At 44.0% G+C, this 15469-nt stretch overlaps 1 protein-coding gene across 3 annotated transcripts in view; it reads left to right on the top strand.

Moving 5' to 3' along the window:
• APBB1IP (amyloid beta precursor protein binding family B member 1 interacting protein) overlaps positions 1-15469 on the top strand; it is a 105911-nt gene that overhangs the window by 50130 nt on the left and 40312 nt on the right. For all 3 annotated transcript variants that reach the window (XM_034760218.1, XM_034760217.1, XM_034760215.1), the window contains 3 exons: positions 679-756; positions 7139-7298; positions 11245-11366. In XM_034760218.1, the coding sequence (XP_034616109.1) occupies positions 679-756; positions 7139-7298; positions 11245-11366 (360 nt within the window). The remainder of the gene's footprint in view (positions 1-678; positions 757-7138; positions 7299-11244; positions 11367-15469) is intronic.

Here is a 15469-nt window from a genome sequence, read left to right as displayed (position 1 = left end):
TCGCGAGGTGACGAAGGCATGGAGAACTGTTGGAAAGTCCATGTCAGAGAGAAACAGTCATAATCTTTATATCCCCCACAAAGGAAAACAGGCACTTCTAGCTGTTACAGTGACTTGGGATTCAAATTGTGCATGATGTGGTTGCAAACCAGGTGGTCAATATGATCCTGGAAATGCTTGTTCTCTGAGCCCTAAAAGTCATAAATTGAGAGGCAATAAGTTTGCTATTCCATGCTACTGTCCACAATGCTGTGTCATTCAGCCGCCAGACTGCCCCCCGAGGTGCAATCATTTTTTCCCTTTACAAGTTCAATTCAGACCTTACTGCCATATCTATTGTATGTTAGTTATCTCCATGTGAGCATAGGGGAGACCTGTCTCCATGTTCTACAGCAATCTGTGAGGCATTGCCCAAATCATCTCACTATCCTGTGAAAGATACATGGCTGGGCAACAGAGAGCCTTTGTCTTGTGAATCAGAATTAAGTTTTGGGCAAACAGGGGCTAAGCCATCAGTGTCCATTGATTTAGTGTTGCTGGCACCTGTGCCAATAAAGTTTCCCTTGATAGGCCTTGTGATGTAGGTCTAAATAACTATGAACAGCTATTTGCATAGAAACATGGCACTTTGCTCATTTATTTAACAGAGAGCCTTTGAATATCTTGCTGTTATTTCAGGAAGAACTAGAGACACAAGCAAAAACCGACAAGATTAAACTTGCATTGGAAAAACTGAAGGAAGCGAAGGTTAAAAAGGTAGGACTTAAAATATTGAAATTCTAACTTAATATACAACTGAATGTGTTGTGACAAAGTTCCTCCTCTATCTTGGTGGGTCCTGCACTTACTGGCAGATTTTCTTGCCTCAGAGATTCACCATGTGGGTTGGGGAACAGCCCAGAGACGTTCCCCTCTGGAAGAACCCATAGTCCAGGTCAATTGGGAGGTTTGGGGGGAACCCGGGCCCACCCTCTACTCCGGGTTCCAGCCCAGGGCCCTGTGGACTACAGCTGTCTATAGTGCCTCCTGTAACAGCTGCATGACAGCTACAACTCCCTGGGCTACTTCCCCATGGCCTCCTCCAAACACCTTCCTTATTCTCATCACAGGACCTTCCTCCTGGTGTTTGATAATGCTTGTGCTCCTCAGTCCTCCAGCAGCACACCCTCTTACTCTCAGCTCCTTGTGCCTCTTGCTCCCAGTTCCTCACACGCACACCACAAACTGAAGTGATCTCCTTTTTAAAACCCAGGTGCCCTGATTAGCCTGCCTTAATTGATTCTAGCAGCTTCTTAATTGGCTCCATGTGTCCTAATTAGCCTGCCTGCCTTAACGGGTTCTAGCAGGTTCCTGATTACTCTAGTGCAGCCCCTGCTCTGGTCACTCAGGGAACAGAAAACTACTCATCCAGTGACCAGTATATTTGCCCTCTACCAGACTCCTGTACCCCACTGGTCTGGGTCTGTCACAGTGTATATGTGTATATATGTATGTATGTCAGAGTTCATTGTAATACATTATTTATAATGTTAGTCTTCATATCCTTCCTTTATTTTTTGTACATTTTAAAATGTACATTTAACACTATCTTGTACTCGTAGTTTACATCAGGTACTGGAGGAACAATATTCTATCACTCTACCTCTAACAGAACTGAGAAAGGTTATAACTCTTAGTTCCAAGATCTGGACAAAGCCCAGTATCCTTATAATCTGTTTTAAGGAATTGGAATCTATGATCAAATATTATTCAATCACCCTAAGCTGATACCAAAAAATTTTAACCTGTACTTTTCCAAAGCAGTGTGTATGGATTTAGCCAGATCGCACCAATGGAGTTGCATTGCTAAATCTCCTCAAGGCACTTTGAGGTATAGGCAGTACAGCAAGGGGCCGACCCTCAGGAGCACCTAGAATTCCAGTTGAACTCAACAGGAGCTGCACTGTTCAGCGTTGTACCCTCACAATCCAGTCTGAGTAAGGCATGAGGGGAGGAGGCTGCCAGAGACCAGAGCCAAAGGGCCTCTGGACCCATAGTGCAGGTCTCCTATGAATTTTGGGGTGTCTAAGTTGAAACAATTCCCACAGAGACACACACACTCTCTCCAGAGGACACGTGTCATTAAGGGAAATCTCCCTAGGGAAATCTTCTCAGAGATTTCCTCATTAAAAGGTTCATCCTAGCCCATCTTATCCCTTTTACCTGCATAATAAGTGATGTCTGGTTGGGCAAACAATTTATTTTGCATCTTTTGGTTTTTTTGCAAGATATTAAATATTTAAAGTCAGGGTATTTTAGAAGTTAGACGGTGATGGTCTTCCTATTGCTAAATACCATCTGTGCTGTAATTAGTGTCATACTATGAAGTTTAAGGAAAATTAAAACAAAATTCGAGAGAGAGAATCTTCTTTCATTTCTAAAAAGAGGCTGTTAAACACCCTGTGGCTTAGAGCTGTGAAAATGGTGTAAAACGCTGCAGGCATATTTGTGAACAGTCAAAGAACTAGAACCAGATATTACTTCCCCTAAGTATGTTTTAGATTATGCATGTCCAACATACTTTCTTCATATTCTCCACCACAGCTGGGCTCTTTATTTTAGAAAAAACATTTTGGGGTTTGAAATCAGAGCAAACATACAGTTTAGCTTTTTGATGTGCTTTTCTTTTCCAAGGCCAGGTGGGTGAGGTAATATCTTTTATTGGACCAACTTGTGTCAGTGAAAGAGGCAAGCTTTCAAGCTTACACAGAGCTCTTTTCCAGGTCCTTCTTTTCAAAAGTCTGTATGGACATTTCCTTGTTGCTCTTAGTTCTGTGGTATTACCTCTGCTTTAGTAGAGATTTGCTCTTCTGCAGAGTCTCTTATGCAAACATTTTAAAATTAGTATTTACTAAAGCTACAGCATTGGGAGAAGTTCTCCTGATTTTCCAACGTATGGTTCCCGGCAGGGAACTGTTCTGCTGTTTCCAGTGCAAGTGGATGACTTGACTATTCTTCTTACTGTGTATTTGCAGTTCTCTGTATTTTATATTTTAGCAATTTTTTAATCTTTTCTCCCTCACAATAAACATGCACATTGTTTCTGTCATTTAAAAAGTGCTTCAAGAGGATAATGAACTTCTTTGGTTTCTGCAGTCAGTCACTGTAAGTGATGATCTGTCTATTGCAGAGTCTTGTACTGGTATCCATCATTGCAGCACATGAACCCAGGTTAGCTGATTGGCATATCAAAGTTCTTCCATTCTTTTCCTAATTCAAGACTAAAACATCCAATTCAATATTCTTCTTCGAGTAGATGGAGCTGTGTATTCCTGTTTGGTGTGTGTCACCCCAGCATGCCAGAGCCAGAGAATTTTGCCCACAGAGGGCTGATGCATGCATCTCATGGTCGTAGCCCCTCCTCGGGCTATATGAGGTGATGCTGCCCCGATTCTCCTCAGTTCCTCTAAACATGGTCTGTCACGTGGGGGGGGCATCCCTAACAACAATCCCCACAGGTGGTATTTGCTATGTCTAGGCGAAGCCCACGTCAAGGAGCAGTGTTCGATTTTCAGATTGTTCACCAAACAGGCGTAGATGCTGAGGGATCTTTGTCTGAAGCGGCACCTGCTCAAACAGGGATGGAACAGATCCCGGTCAACTACTCCCTGGTACCACATAAGGAGGTCAGAAACCCTGTACTGTTGATTCTGGTTCCGACCCTGGGGCATCCATTGAGTTTGGTGCCGATGAGGGCAATGCCGGCGCCGGTTGATTCCGCACTGGTGGCATTTGAGGTGACAACAGACCTTTTCTGCCTTTCTGTCCTGGGTCTTGCCCTGGGTCCAGGACTTTTCCAAGACTTTGTGTTTTATAGCCCTGGTGGCTGGACAGGCTCCTGAACCTGTGAGTGTTGGCACTCTAACCGGATGTTTACCTTCCACAGTGAGTGGAAGTGGGGCTGGTGCCAGGCTCAGGGCACTGGAAAAGTCTTCAGCATCCCTGCAACTAGCGCTGCCAATGTTACTGTGGCACCACCAATTACTTCGGTACCACTGCTGACTTGGTGTAAGGATCTGGGGACTAGAGTCTGGAACAGCTGATATTCCCACTGGGAGGCCATGCAGAGTCACAGCCAGGGAGCACTGTGGAGAGTAGGTCCTGCAGGAAGTGCTGCCCAAGAGACCCAAAGTGACAGTACTCTGTCACTTCCTCAAACTCCTGCTCGGCAGCTACTGTCCTTGGTGGGCAGACCTCAGCCCAGTTGTGACCAGCAGCCCTCTGATTGGCCAAACACCCTCTTTAACCCCAACGGTTGCCCGAGGAAGTTGTCTGGGCAATCACACAGACTGCAATTTGCTGAAACACCAGACTTTGTTTGATCTCCGGTCTTCGACTCCAGCCTGACTCTGACTCATGCGATTCCTCAAACTCCTGCTTGGCAACTACTGTCCTTGGTGGGCAGACATCAGCCCAGTTGTGACCAGTAGGCAATACTGCTTACGCCCCAGTCCCTTACACTTTGGGATCAACGCTGGTGCGGTACCAGAAACAACGAAGGTGTACTCGATGCCACCAGTACCATTTCCTCCATTGGCACCAACTCCCTCGTCATTCTGGGCTATGGACAAGTCAGAACAGTTGGTCGCAACCTCGGGGCTAGCTCCACCTTTACCCTCTGAAGCCTGGGACTCTTAGATCCCAACCTGGATGCCGTTCTTCTCTCATTCTCCATCACTTGACCTGCATCGGGGCCATTCATGGAGTGCTATGGGTACCAGGATTGGCGCTCGTCTCTCGGTCAGGGTGGGAGCCCTTGACTTGGCTCCTAGTGGTCACCAATGCCCTATCCTTACTAGTGGCCTCCATGGGATGCTCCTCGTCTCACTGTCTAAGCCGAGATCTCCGGGCACATCTGTGGTGGTGACCATTGATCTGATTCAGGCCCAGACACTGGGGAGCCTTCCCCTTGCAGCACCTCCAGAGTCATCCTGTCCAGGTCAGTCAGTCAAAGAGCAAAATCTGGCTCCGGCACAATTAACTGCTTCGTCTTTATCCCCTGATGATTCGGCGCTGCCTGGCTCTTCCTCCCCTTTGGTTCTGGAGGATTTCAGGGCATACCAGGACTTTTTGTGGCACGTGGATTTTTCTCTAGGTATCCAAGCAGAGTTCCTGCACAAGAACACCCACAAATTACTGGATATCCTGCAGCCATCTGCCACTGGGGGTGTTGCCCTCCCTATTAATGATGATGTAATGTCCTGGGTCTTGAACTCAGGCCTGGGAGTCTCCAGACAGCTGCCACATCCTGGCCTTCACCCAATGGCTACTGGAACCTGGTGGGCTGAGAACTGATAGGGCTGTAGCCCCAGCCAAGGCACCACCCATGGGAGTTCTGATTGGAGGATCGCCCGGCTCAGCTGATTGGTCCAACTATGCTATTTAAGCCAGGAGGAAGAACAGGTGCTTTCCTGTTGTGGCTGCATTGGACCCTGCTTCTGCCTGCCTCTTGCACCCAACCCTGTTCCTGGTTCCTGCTGTGCTCCTGGCTCCCTCCTTACCGCCGCCTTCACTCCTGTTTCCACCATGCTCCTGTTCTGTGCTTGATCCTTATCTCTCCTCCTGCCCTTACGCCTCACCTCCGATCTTCAGCTACCAGTCCTGGCTCTGATCCTGGCTTCTGACTTCTGACCGTGACACTGGCTTTACCCCAATGGCTCTGGTAACTGGCAGTTGACTCTGGTGCTGACCCTTGTCTTCGTTCCCTAACCTGGATGCCTGCTCTGCCCACTAGACCTGACTCCTGCTCTGACTACTAGGCCCGACTGCCTACATCTTGGTCTCTGATGGCTGTGCTCCTTGAGCCTGCTGGAGCACACTGGCTTTGGTACCACTTGCAGCGAAGTGCATGGAGAAGTGCTCCTTCATTCTAGTGCAGGGATCTGAGAGCTTTATTCCCATCCATCCCCAAATTCTCTAGTTGTAACCTCAGTGAACAATAGAGCCCAGCAGGGCAGGTTTAAGTGCACTACCAAGGGTAAGGACACTGAATAAATGGATCTGATGGGTAGAAAGATTTCTAGCCTTCTATCTGGACAGGACTAAACCGTTTCGTGCTTTGCCTCTCTTTGCCTCATATGCAGATCATATGACCATGTCAAGTACTCTCTTCACAGACGATCTTTAAATGGATGAAATCCTGTATCAAGACTGCATATGAGATAGCTTTGGCTACGCCCCCCCTTCCCCTCCCAGCAGGTGCAAGCTCATTCTATTAGAGCGCGAGCAACAGCAGTAGCGTTCCTAAGTAACCTCTCACTACTGGACATTGGTAGGGCGGCTACGTGGTTGTCCATACATACATTTATGAACCAGTATGTCATTACCGCATCTTCCACGGTGGATGCAAGTTTTGGTAGGGCATCCTTGTTTGGGTAGACTCTGAGCCCTGTCTCCTGGGGTGGGTACTGCTTGTGAGTCACCTAAGTGGAATACATGGCTGCATCTTCTTAAAGAAAAAGCAATGGTTACTTACTGAACCTGATTCTTCAAGATGCGGTGCAGATGTGTATTCCACAGTCCACCCTCCATCCTCTGTGTGTGTTTAGTGCGAAGGAATTGACGGGGGTCGAGGCAGTACAACCTTTCATAGCCAGGGAATGGACTATGGCAATGCGGCATGAACACCGCTCCTCTATAGGTACTACTAGCCAAATCCACACCCAAGTGGAATACACATCTTCATCGTATCTCAAAGAACGACAGTTCCGTAAGTAACCATTTCTTTCTAGCCTTCATTAAGAGCACTTTGTACTTGGCTACTCTGCCTAGCATTTTCCTTCATTGTACATCTACTAGACTTCAGAGAGGCAGAGTTGAAATTCTGCGATCTCTCTGTGAACTATTTCACCTTTCCTTGAATTACACCCAATACAAAGTTTAATTTTCTTTTTTTACAACAGATCTTTTTCTTTGGCGCCAACAGAATGTAAACGCTCCCAAGATATATTATTCTCCTAGTTCAGTGTAGTATGTGGTGCCTTTGAATCAGTAATAACCTTCAGCCTTAATCTTTCTTATCTGTTTTAGCAGATTCTTGACCAGCCTAACTTTTTATTCTCTGCTGAAATTAACTGACTCTATATGACTCTGTACTCAGCTTGTCGTCAAGGTGCACATGAATGATAACAGTAGTAAGTCCCTGATGGTGGATGAACGACAGGTGGCACGAGATGTTTTAGACAACCTCTTTGAGAAGACCCACTGTGACTGCAATGTGGATTGGTGTCTGTATGAAATATACCCAGAACTACAAATTGGTAAGTTTCATAGGGCAGAGAGGCTCTCTGAGCGTATAGTATGTTTGTTCTACGATACTGATAATTATTAAAAGTGAGACTATACTTCTGAGTTTTTCCTGCCTGAGTATCCATTTATGGGCTCTTTCTGTGTTGGAGGCATCACTGTTGAAGCAGTCTGTCTGAATTGTAGGGATGTGAGCACTGCCTGCTGTCAAAGTGATGCAGAAAGTACCAGTCCACCCTGTAGGTGGAACTTTGTGGTGTGGTGATGTACTGAGCCTCTGTCACTCTGGGGGAATGTATCTCCCACCCCTCAGGGCAGCAGACCATGGAGACTCCCTGTTAATGGCCGTTTTCATTATTCAAATTTTACACACACACAAAATGAACCAGTTGAATGATTATACAAAAAACCCCAGCTAAAGTCTTAGAAGAGAGAGTACAGTGGTGGAGTGCTATTGGCCAGAGTGATCTTGCTTGGGCCAACTAGTGCTGTAATTAAGCAAACATTTCTGAGCAGCATGTCAGTCATTTCTGGTGTGCTTCACCTGTGGCTGCTTTTTACATACAGGTCATGTACGCTATAGTGCTCCTCTTCTTCAGTAGGGCTGCCACTCAGCTGGTGGTGCCTCATGACCCAAGGAGTAACATGCCTGCTACGGCTGGTTTCTGAGCCCCTAGGGGACAGCTGGGTAAGAATTCACATGCTGTTTGGTACAATTTGATCAATGTGGTTTCAAAGAGGCCTCGAGGCCTGAATGGGATGGAAGGTTCTTTCCCTCTGGACTATCACAAATGTCTGTCTCTGGGCCATGTTCAAAATATATTAATGAAGAAAGAAATACTGCCATGACCTTCTCCCTGTGCGGCACTGGTCTGGAGAAATTGCAAACTGAAAATGGCCCTTAGAACAGTAAATGTATAAACTCACCTGGCCATAATATCCCAATGCAGATTTGAAAACGTGCTAAGAAAGGTAACATCAAGCTCATGACCAAAAAGTCCCAGGAATAATTATCCTTCTACAATATAAATCAGATGTGGTGAATGGTTAGAAAAGAGTCTGGATGCCTCTGAACATGGAGATATTCATCTACTGATGGGAGTGGCAGATACAGTAATTGCCTATCTACTCTTTCTACCCCATTAAGATGATACATGAAGCAATATTGCCACCATCTCCTGTACCTGCTTATCTGAACTAAAGAGAGACTGGAAATGGTGCAAGAAATGGCACAGACATCACTTTGAATAATTTTAGAGTGTTTCCTTGCTTTGGGAAGTTGCTCTCTCTGGTCTGGTCTAACCTGGATAGAAATCCCTGAACACTGGATAGCATAGGGCCAAATTCTTTCCTGAACCACTGTAACCATTGGACCATGGCATTTACCTGTGTGTGTTTTATATGATCTGAAATGCCATTTTGAATCCCCTGTCTTACAGCCAGAGGCAGAGGATATAGGGGAAATCACAGGGGAAGAAATTGGGGTTGGTGTTCAGACATTTTAAAGAAATAGAAATTATTTGTTGTATCGTAGCAATCAGAAGTTCCAGCTGTATTTAGAGCCCCATCATTTTTGGCACTTAAGATCTTACAATCTAAGTAGAAGGACAGAAACTGGCAGGGAAATGACTTGCCCAAGGTCATACAGCAGGTCAGTGGCGGAGGCAGGAATAGTGTTGAAGTCTCCTAAATCTCACTGCCCTGCCCTATCTTCTGGACCAAATGAGCTGGATATAAAGTTTATTCATTTGTAGAAAGGTATTTTGGGTAGGGTGGAGCAGTATGTGTCACGAGGTCTTCTGTTTCCGCTGGTGTGAAAAATACTGTGGCAGAAAGATTTCGTTAATTCTCTTCAAATGTTTTAAAATGCAGTCTGCTGTTTATTCCTCCTTGTACATTTGGTCACAGGATTATAATAGCACCATTAACATTCTTATTAAACAGACTTACTGGACTACAACAGACTTCCATCAGAAAATGACACTTCATTGAACCCAAAATGCTTCACAGAAACATCTTGAGTTCGGTAAACTCTCAGTGAACCAGGCAGGTTCCCACAACCTGCCAGCTTGCACAGCTTCCAACGAGCCCAGTCTTCCAGGGTCCATGGCTCTGGGGCGGCCCTGCCGTGCCAGGCTAGGATCCCTGTTGTGGAGCCAGAAGCCAGCCCTGGGATGAACCCTGGCTCCAACTGAGGCTCAGCTTACAGCTCCACAGATAGGCTGGGGACAGGTTCCCACGGTCTGCAGCTCTGGAGCATCCCTGCCCTGTGGACTGCCTGGGATCAGGGACTCCAGGGCTCAAGACTCCTGACCCAGCTGGCTTCCCAGGATGCCAGCCCAACAAGACTGGGAGTCTGGGAAGCTGGGGGGTACCCAACCCAGAGCAGTCTGCATGGTGGGGCAGCCCTGGGAGACCTGGCAGCTGCTGAGTGACAATGACATTCTGGGAATTTTCACACTCCTATTTTCATTCAGCAGCTGTCAGATTCTCAGGGAACAAAGCAGTTTTTTTTCAGGATTTCTGTTTCATGGGAAATTAAAAAAAAAATTATTTATTTTATTTTGCCCTGAAATTTCCCATGAACTGGAATTCCCATGTTTTGGCCAGCTCTAATCTTAACATTTGTACAAAGAAACTATACTCTTCTACGTCATTTCCCTGCATGAGAGTTCTAGTATATCCATTTTTAATATTTCTTTGAGTAGCAAGCCCAAGAAGCCAATGTTTCAGATTAGTGAGTAGATATTCTGAAAAAAGTCCAAGCTATTTCTGTATCAGAACATCTTTGGTAGAGTACTGTACATATGTTTTTATCATACACGTTATGTGGTTATGTAAATCAAATATCTATTCTTTCAGATAAATTACATATTGAAAAATGTCATGAAGGTTTTCTGGGGCTTTAGTGTGGTACAACATTGGGCTGTATTTTGCAACAGAGCAATTTAACCACATAAAGAACTTTTACCCGCGTTTAGAGTTAACTGTATTCTTCTGTACTGCCATTGTGACTGGGATTACTGTTAGGGCCACTGTTTTGAAAGTTATTTCCAAGTTACATTAATAGCTTTTAGGGCACAATTTACCCTTCTATTCCTTACCTGTAATTATACAGTGGTTAATATTATCAGTGGTTTTAGTAAAAGTATTACAGAGCTTTGTGTTGCTGAGGAACAGCTGAGTACATTGAGACAGGCTCCCCAGCTGAGCCTCTGTCACATTTGAAAGCACACAGTTGTTAAATCGTCAGAACTGAGTGTTGATGGACTATATAGTACCCTTCCATTTGAGGGAGTCTCAGAAGGGTATGAAACACTAGAAAAGGCCATCAGACTGTGCTTCCTCATCTCCTCCCACATCAGTGCAGTCCAAGTTGTCTGAAGAGTGTGGTCACCAATGGCTGTTGAAAGTAGAGCAAGAGTGCTCTTGGGGAAACCTGCAGAGGTGTGCTGCACCCTTACTTAGCTGCTCAGGGACAAGGGTGCCCGTGCGCTTCCAGTGGCAAAGCATTTGCACCATTCCTTGCAGTGTCCGTTCAGAGATGTAGAAAGACAACATCAGCAATCAGAGCTTTGGAAACAAGGATAAAAGGCTTGTGCAGGGCATGACAAGTTAATGCTGGCTCTGCAGCCATTAATCTATGTTCAGTTTCACAGCTAGCTTCATTATAAAACACACTACACAGAGCAGCTGTACTGACTACATCCCCCACCTGGCTAGCCGTGCCCCCTAACACATGTGCTGTATCCTACACATAGAGCTAGCACCAATAGGATGTCACAGCTACATACTACAGAGTTGCCTTGCCCTTTCATTCCCCACCATTTTCATGAGGCTCAGCTCCCTTCTCTGAACTTGAAGGGACATCAGATAATGGTTATATTCTGAGACAGGACTTTCTGTCTGCTGCCTCTGGAGTGTGTGTTTATCTTACACTGACCTTTCTTGTCCCTGTAGAAAGGTTTTTTGAAGACCATGAAAATGTTATCGAAATCTTATCAGACTGGACCCGGGACAGTGAAAATAAGGTTCTGTTTTTGGAAAAAAATGAAAAATATGCTGTGTTCAAAAATCCCCAGGTAAGGTAATGTGATATTGGCAAAATACTTTAAAATTATATGGATTAGTTTACGCTATGCCTGCTAGAGGTTTTATTGGCTTTAGTTCTGCCAGTTCTAAATGAGAAAAAATAAATCTGTGGTTTCAGTAACCAGGAAAAAAAACACAAGAGAGAGCTTTTCCTCTGTAGTATATTCATAGGCCTTGTCTACATTGCTAAAAATGAGACCTTCAATTCCCCACTTATGTAGCCCCACTGGGGGGAGCAATGGTGAAAGCTATTGTGTAAACACAGGGCTCAGATGTAAAGATGATTGCAAATCAGAAACAGTGTTTGAACACAAGACCATCAGCACTGCAGCATGGACCTCTGCAACTTGAGGTAAAGGAGAAGCTCCATTAGCTGGTACTAGTAGTAGGCTGTTATCCTCTGTGATAGCCACTAGAGAGGAACATGACACAGTTCACATGCAGGTTATGTAAGCACTTACAATAACTTATTAAACATGCTTCTAAACTATTAAACATGCCTTCATCTAAAGATTAATTGGGTTATTATATATTTGGGGGGAAGGATGTTATCCCTTACACTTTTGCCACCTACATGCTATCCAGCTAATGCTAGCAGCCATTGACAAAAGTTAGTGAGTCATACAATATAAGTCCTTTCCAGCATTTATCCATAGCTTTGTTTCTATAATATACTTTTTAAAACACTTACAAAATAGGGCTTTCATCTTCAGATCTCCACTCTTTCCTGAGGACGTGCACATCATCACGTTCACCCATTTGTGATATAATTTATTGTGCAATGGAAATCACATTAAGAGGCTGCTCCATGAAACTGCAGCAGTGACTCAGTTATTGAGATGGAAGGTCAGAAGCCCTTGACTAAAGGCTGGAACATTAACACATATTGGGTTGCATGCACACAAAGAAGAAGACCTTAACATCTGAAAGACTGAAATCACTCTGTAATGCAGCTGCAATGATGCTAGGCTGACCTTCTGGGGGAAAATAGTGTGTTTTTAAAAAAAAAAAAAAAAAAAAAAGCTAGCTGGCATTGACACTAAAATTCAAAGAGCCTAGAGAATAATAATTACCTGAGGAAGACAGTAATATGGGAGGAAAAAAACCCTCCTGGAAATGCTTTTGTTTCATACATTTGGGTTAGATCATTCCCCCAGGGCAGCTGATGTTAAACTCACAAACCCAAATGTTAATCTCTTGGTTTTGAAACAGTCTCTGGTCTTGATTCTTCTCTTCTACCTGTTTTGATCTCCTGATTTGCACTGCTGTAAATGAGAAAGAATCCGGCCCTGTGGATCACATTGTGCACATTCCCTTTTGGTTTTGTAAAACTAATTGAAAGTATTTACACAATGCGCTTCAAATAGTAGTTGCTCTATCAGGACCGGCTCCTGGGTTATTGCCGCCCCAAGAGGCGTTAAAAAAAAAAAAAAAAAAAAAAAAAAAGTCGCGATCAGTGGCAATTTGGCGATAGCTCCACCGTGCTGCTTTCTTCTTCGGCAGCAGATCCTTCCCTCTGAGCAGGGGACCCGCTGCCAAAGTGCTGCGGGAGAACCTGACGTGCCGCCCCTTCCCCTTGGCCGCGCCAAGCACCTACTTGCTGAGCTGGTGCCTGGAGCCGGCCTGTGCTCTATGCTTCTGTTCTACTACCACTGATAAGCTAGTGGAGACAGCTATACCTATGAGAGCCCTATGAGCTGGTGCCTGTATCCTGAATGTATGGACTCCTGTTTCTGTCCAAAGGATGATATATTAGGGGTTAAACTTGAACAGCGATGCTAAAACTAAAAGTAAAATTAAGAGGTGGTGTAAGAATTCCAAATAACTTAATAACCATGAAGAATTCCATGCATGAATATCTATGTCCAGAGAAGGTGGTGTGACTGTAGCAGGCGAAAGTCCACTTAAGGGACACTGAACTTCAAATTTAGTTCATTAAAGTTTAATAGTTTCAGGCAGGTACTACACCTGTCCCTCTGCTAATGCCTGTGGCTTTATAATCTGATTCCTATTTTTTAAATTTGTTTTTCTCTCCTCCGCTGCCATGTGAAAGACCCACACAAACGAGTGAAATTGACTATACACTGAGTGCAGTCAAATGCACAAGCAAACAGAAAATAGAGAAGTGTTTTTGCCTGGTACCTGCTGTTAGTTGTTATATGTCCCAATAGCAGGTAAGAATGTTTTAGACGGGAGCATGATTTTTAAATTGACAGTGTCCCTCAAACAAATGCTTATTTTCCTGGGATCATAAAACAAGAACAGACTTTATACAATTTAATTGTTTCATTTACATACTATTTTTAGGCACTTGCATTCCTATTGCTGCTTTTTTCTTAGAGGAATTTCATATTTATGAATCTTTCTCACTTACCACCTGTTCTTCCATTCGCTAACAGAAGTGGAGGAGAGTCTATCCTAGAATATAGAAGATGGGCTACAGTAACTTTATTAAACAATTTGATGGAAGCCAAGTTTGAAGATTAGTTTCTTGGCCCCGACTTAGCTTTGATTTTAGCTGCTGACGGCTCCTCCAGATTCGTGTTCGTGATCTTTGAAGTGATAGGGCTGTGCAGATACAGTCTGATATAGAATTATGAAAAACACCATCTGCACTACAGCGCATAATTGCTTTAGCATACTGTCAATATGACTTGAACATACAGACCAGATACAGTAGCAGGGAGTTGCTGAACACAGATTTATTTTAATTCATTTTGTGCGATAGTTTAATTTGCCTTTATGTTATATAAGTAGCTCATTCTAAAAGGGACTTTGTCCATCTCTTAGTCTGGCCCTGCATTTTGGAAATTCTGACCAAAACAGTCCAGCCATTTTCAAGTGAGTAAGATTTTGTGCTATCAAAGACAAAAAACAAAAGCCACTTTTGTTAATATTAAAAATAATGTTAGTCTTTTTTTTGAACAGCTCTAATGTCTCTGATTTTGATAGACTTCTCATTTGGTATAGAACTAATCCCTACGTTAGCCGTACACCATTTTGTGGACTGGGGAAAATCCATTTAGATTTGGTTGATTTTGTAATGGTTTAAAGGCTATCTTGTGCTCTCCCTTGCATTTTTTTAAAGCCAACAAAGATTGCTTAACTTTCTGTTGGCACTGCACATAGGTAATTTCTGATTTCTCATCACTATCTTGGCTATGCATTTGCATGGCTATGAGAGTGGAGGGCAATTTGTCAGTTCATATGCCGGTGTGTGTAGAAGAACTTCCGGGAGCACAGACCTTTTGGAACTTTGCCTCATTCCCTCCTGTGTTCAGTGATGTATAGACTGATGTGGCCTTGCTTCACTGAGTGGGCATCTTGTGCAGGATACAGCATTCTATATGACAGAATTGATTTCTTTTATCTTTCTTTGATGGAGGGTGGGGACTGGGCTGTTATATCAAAAATAACTACTGTATTACATGAACACAAAGGCTTCAAAAAGCAGAATCTGAAAGTTGGGGGGGGGCAACGTTAATGTTACCTGAATACCGTAACTCTGTCCCCTTATGTACATGCATTATGATACAGTCTGTAATTATGACCATTTTCTATTTTATTTTATTTTATTTATTTATTTTGCAGGAAACTCACGCAGTGATTCAGAGAATCCTTGCCTCATTCAGTTGACAGTTTGGATGATGGGGAGTTAATGAGGTATAGGTCCATTCATTGAGCTACTGCACCCCATCCATTCTGTGCACTGGTGGCTGCAGGGATCCTCTGGAAATATACTGTAATCAATAACTGTTCCCCTGCACAAGGGGCCTGAACTAAAGTCATTCAGGCACCCTTAGCAGTGACATTTCCTGACTTTTGAGAGCTTCACTTTGCAACTGTAATACTCTTTAACATAGTTTAAGCAAAAATTTATATATTATAACAGGAAAGACACTCATGCAACCTGTTCATTTCTTTGTATCGACAAGTAGCTGCCACATTGCACTCTAGATGGAGTTGCGCTTCTGTGGTGGGTGAAAAATGGATGAAAGGCATTATCTATAGAAAGATTATTGCTTGTAACAAAATCTATTTACAAATACCAAGAACCTGGCATGCAGACTTCAGGGAATTAGAGCACAAGAGC

Source organism: Trachemys scripta, chromosome 2 (genome assembly GCF_013100865.1).
Source record: "Trachemys scripta elegans isolate TJP31775 chromosome 2, CAS_Tse_1.0, whole genome shotgun sequence".
Lineage (NCBI taxonomy): Eukaryota > Metazoa > Chordata > Testudines > Emydidae > Trachemys > Trachemys scripta.
Note: the sequence above shows the minus strand (reverse complement) of the source record. Positions and strands in the feature narration are given on the sequence as shown.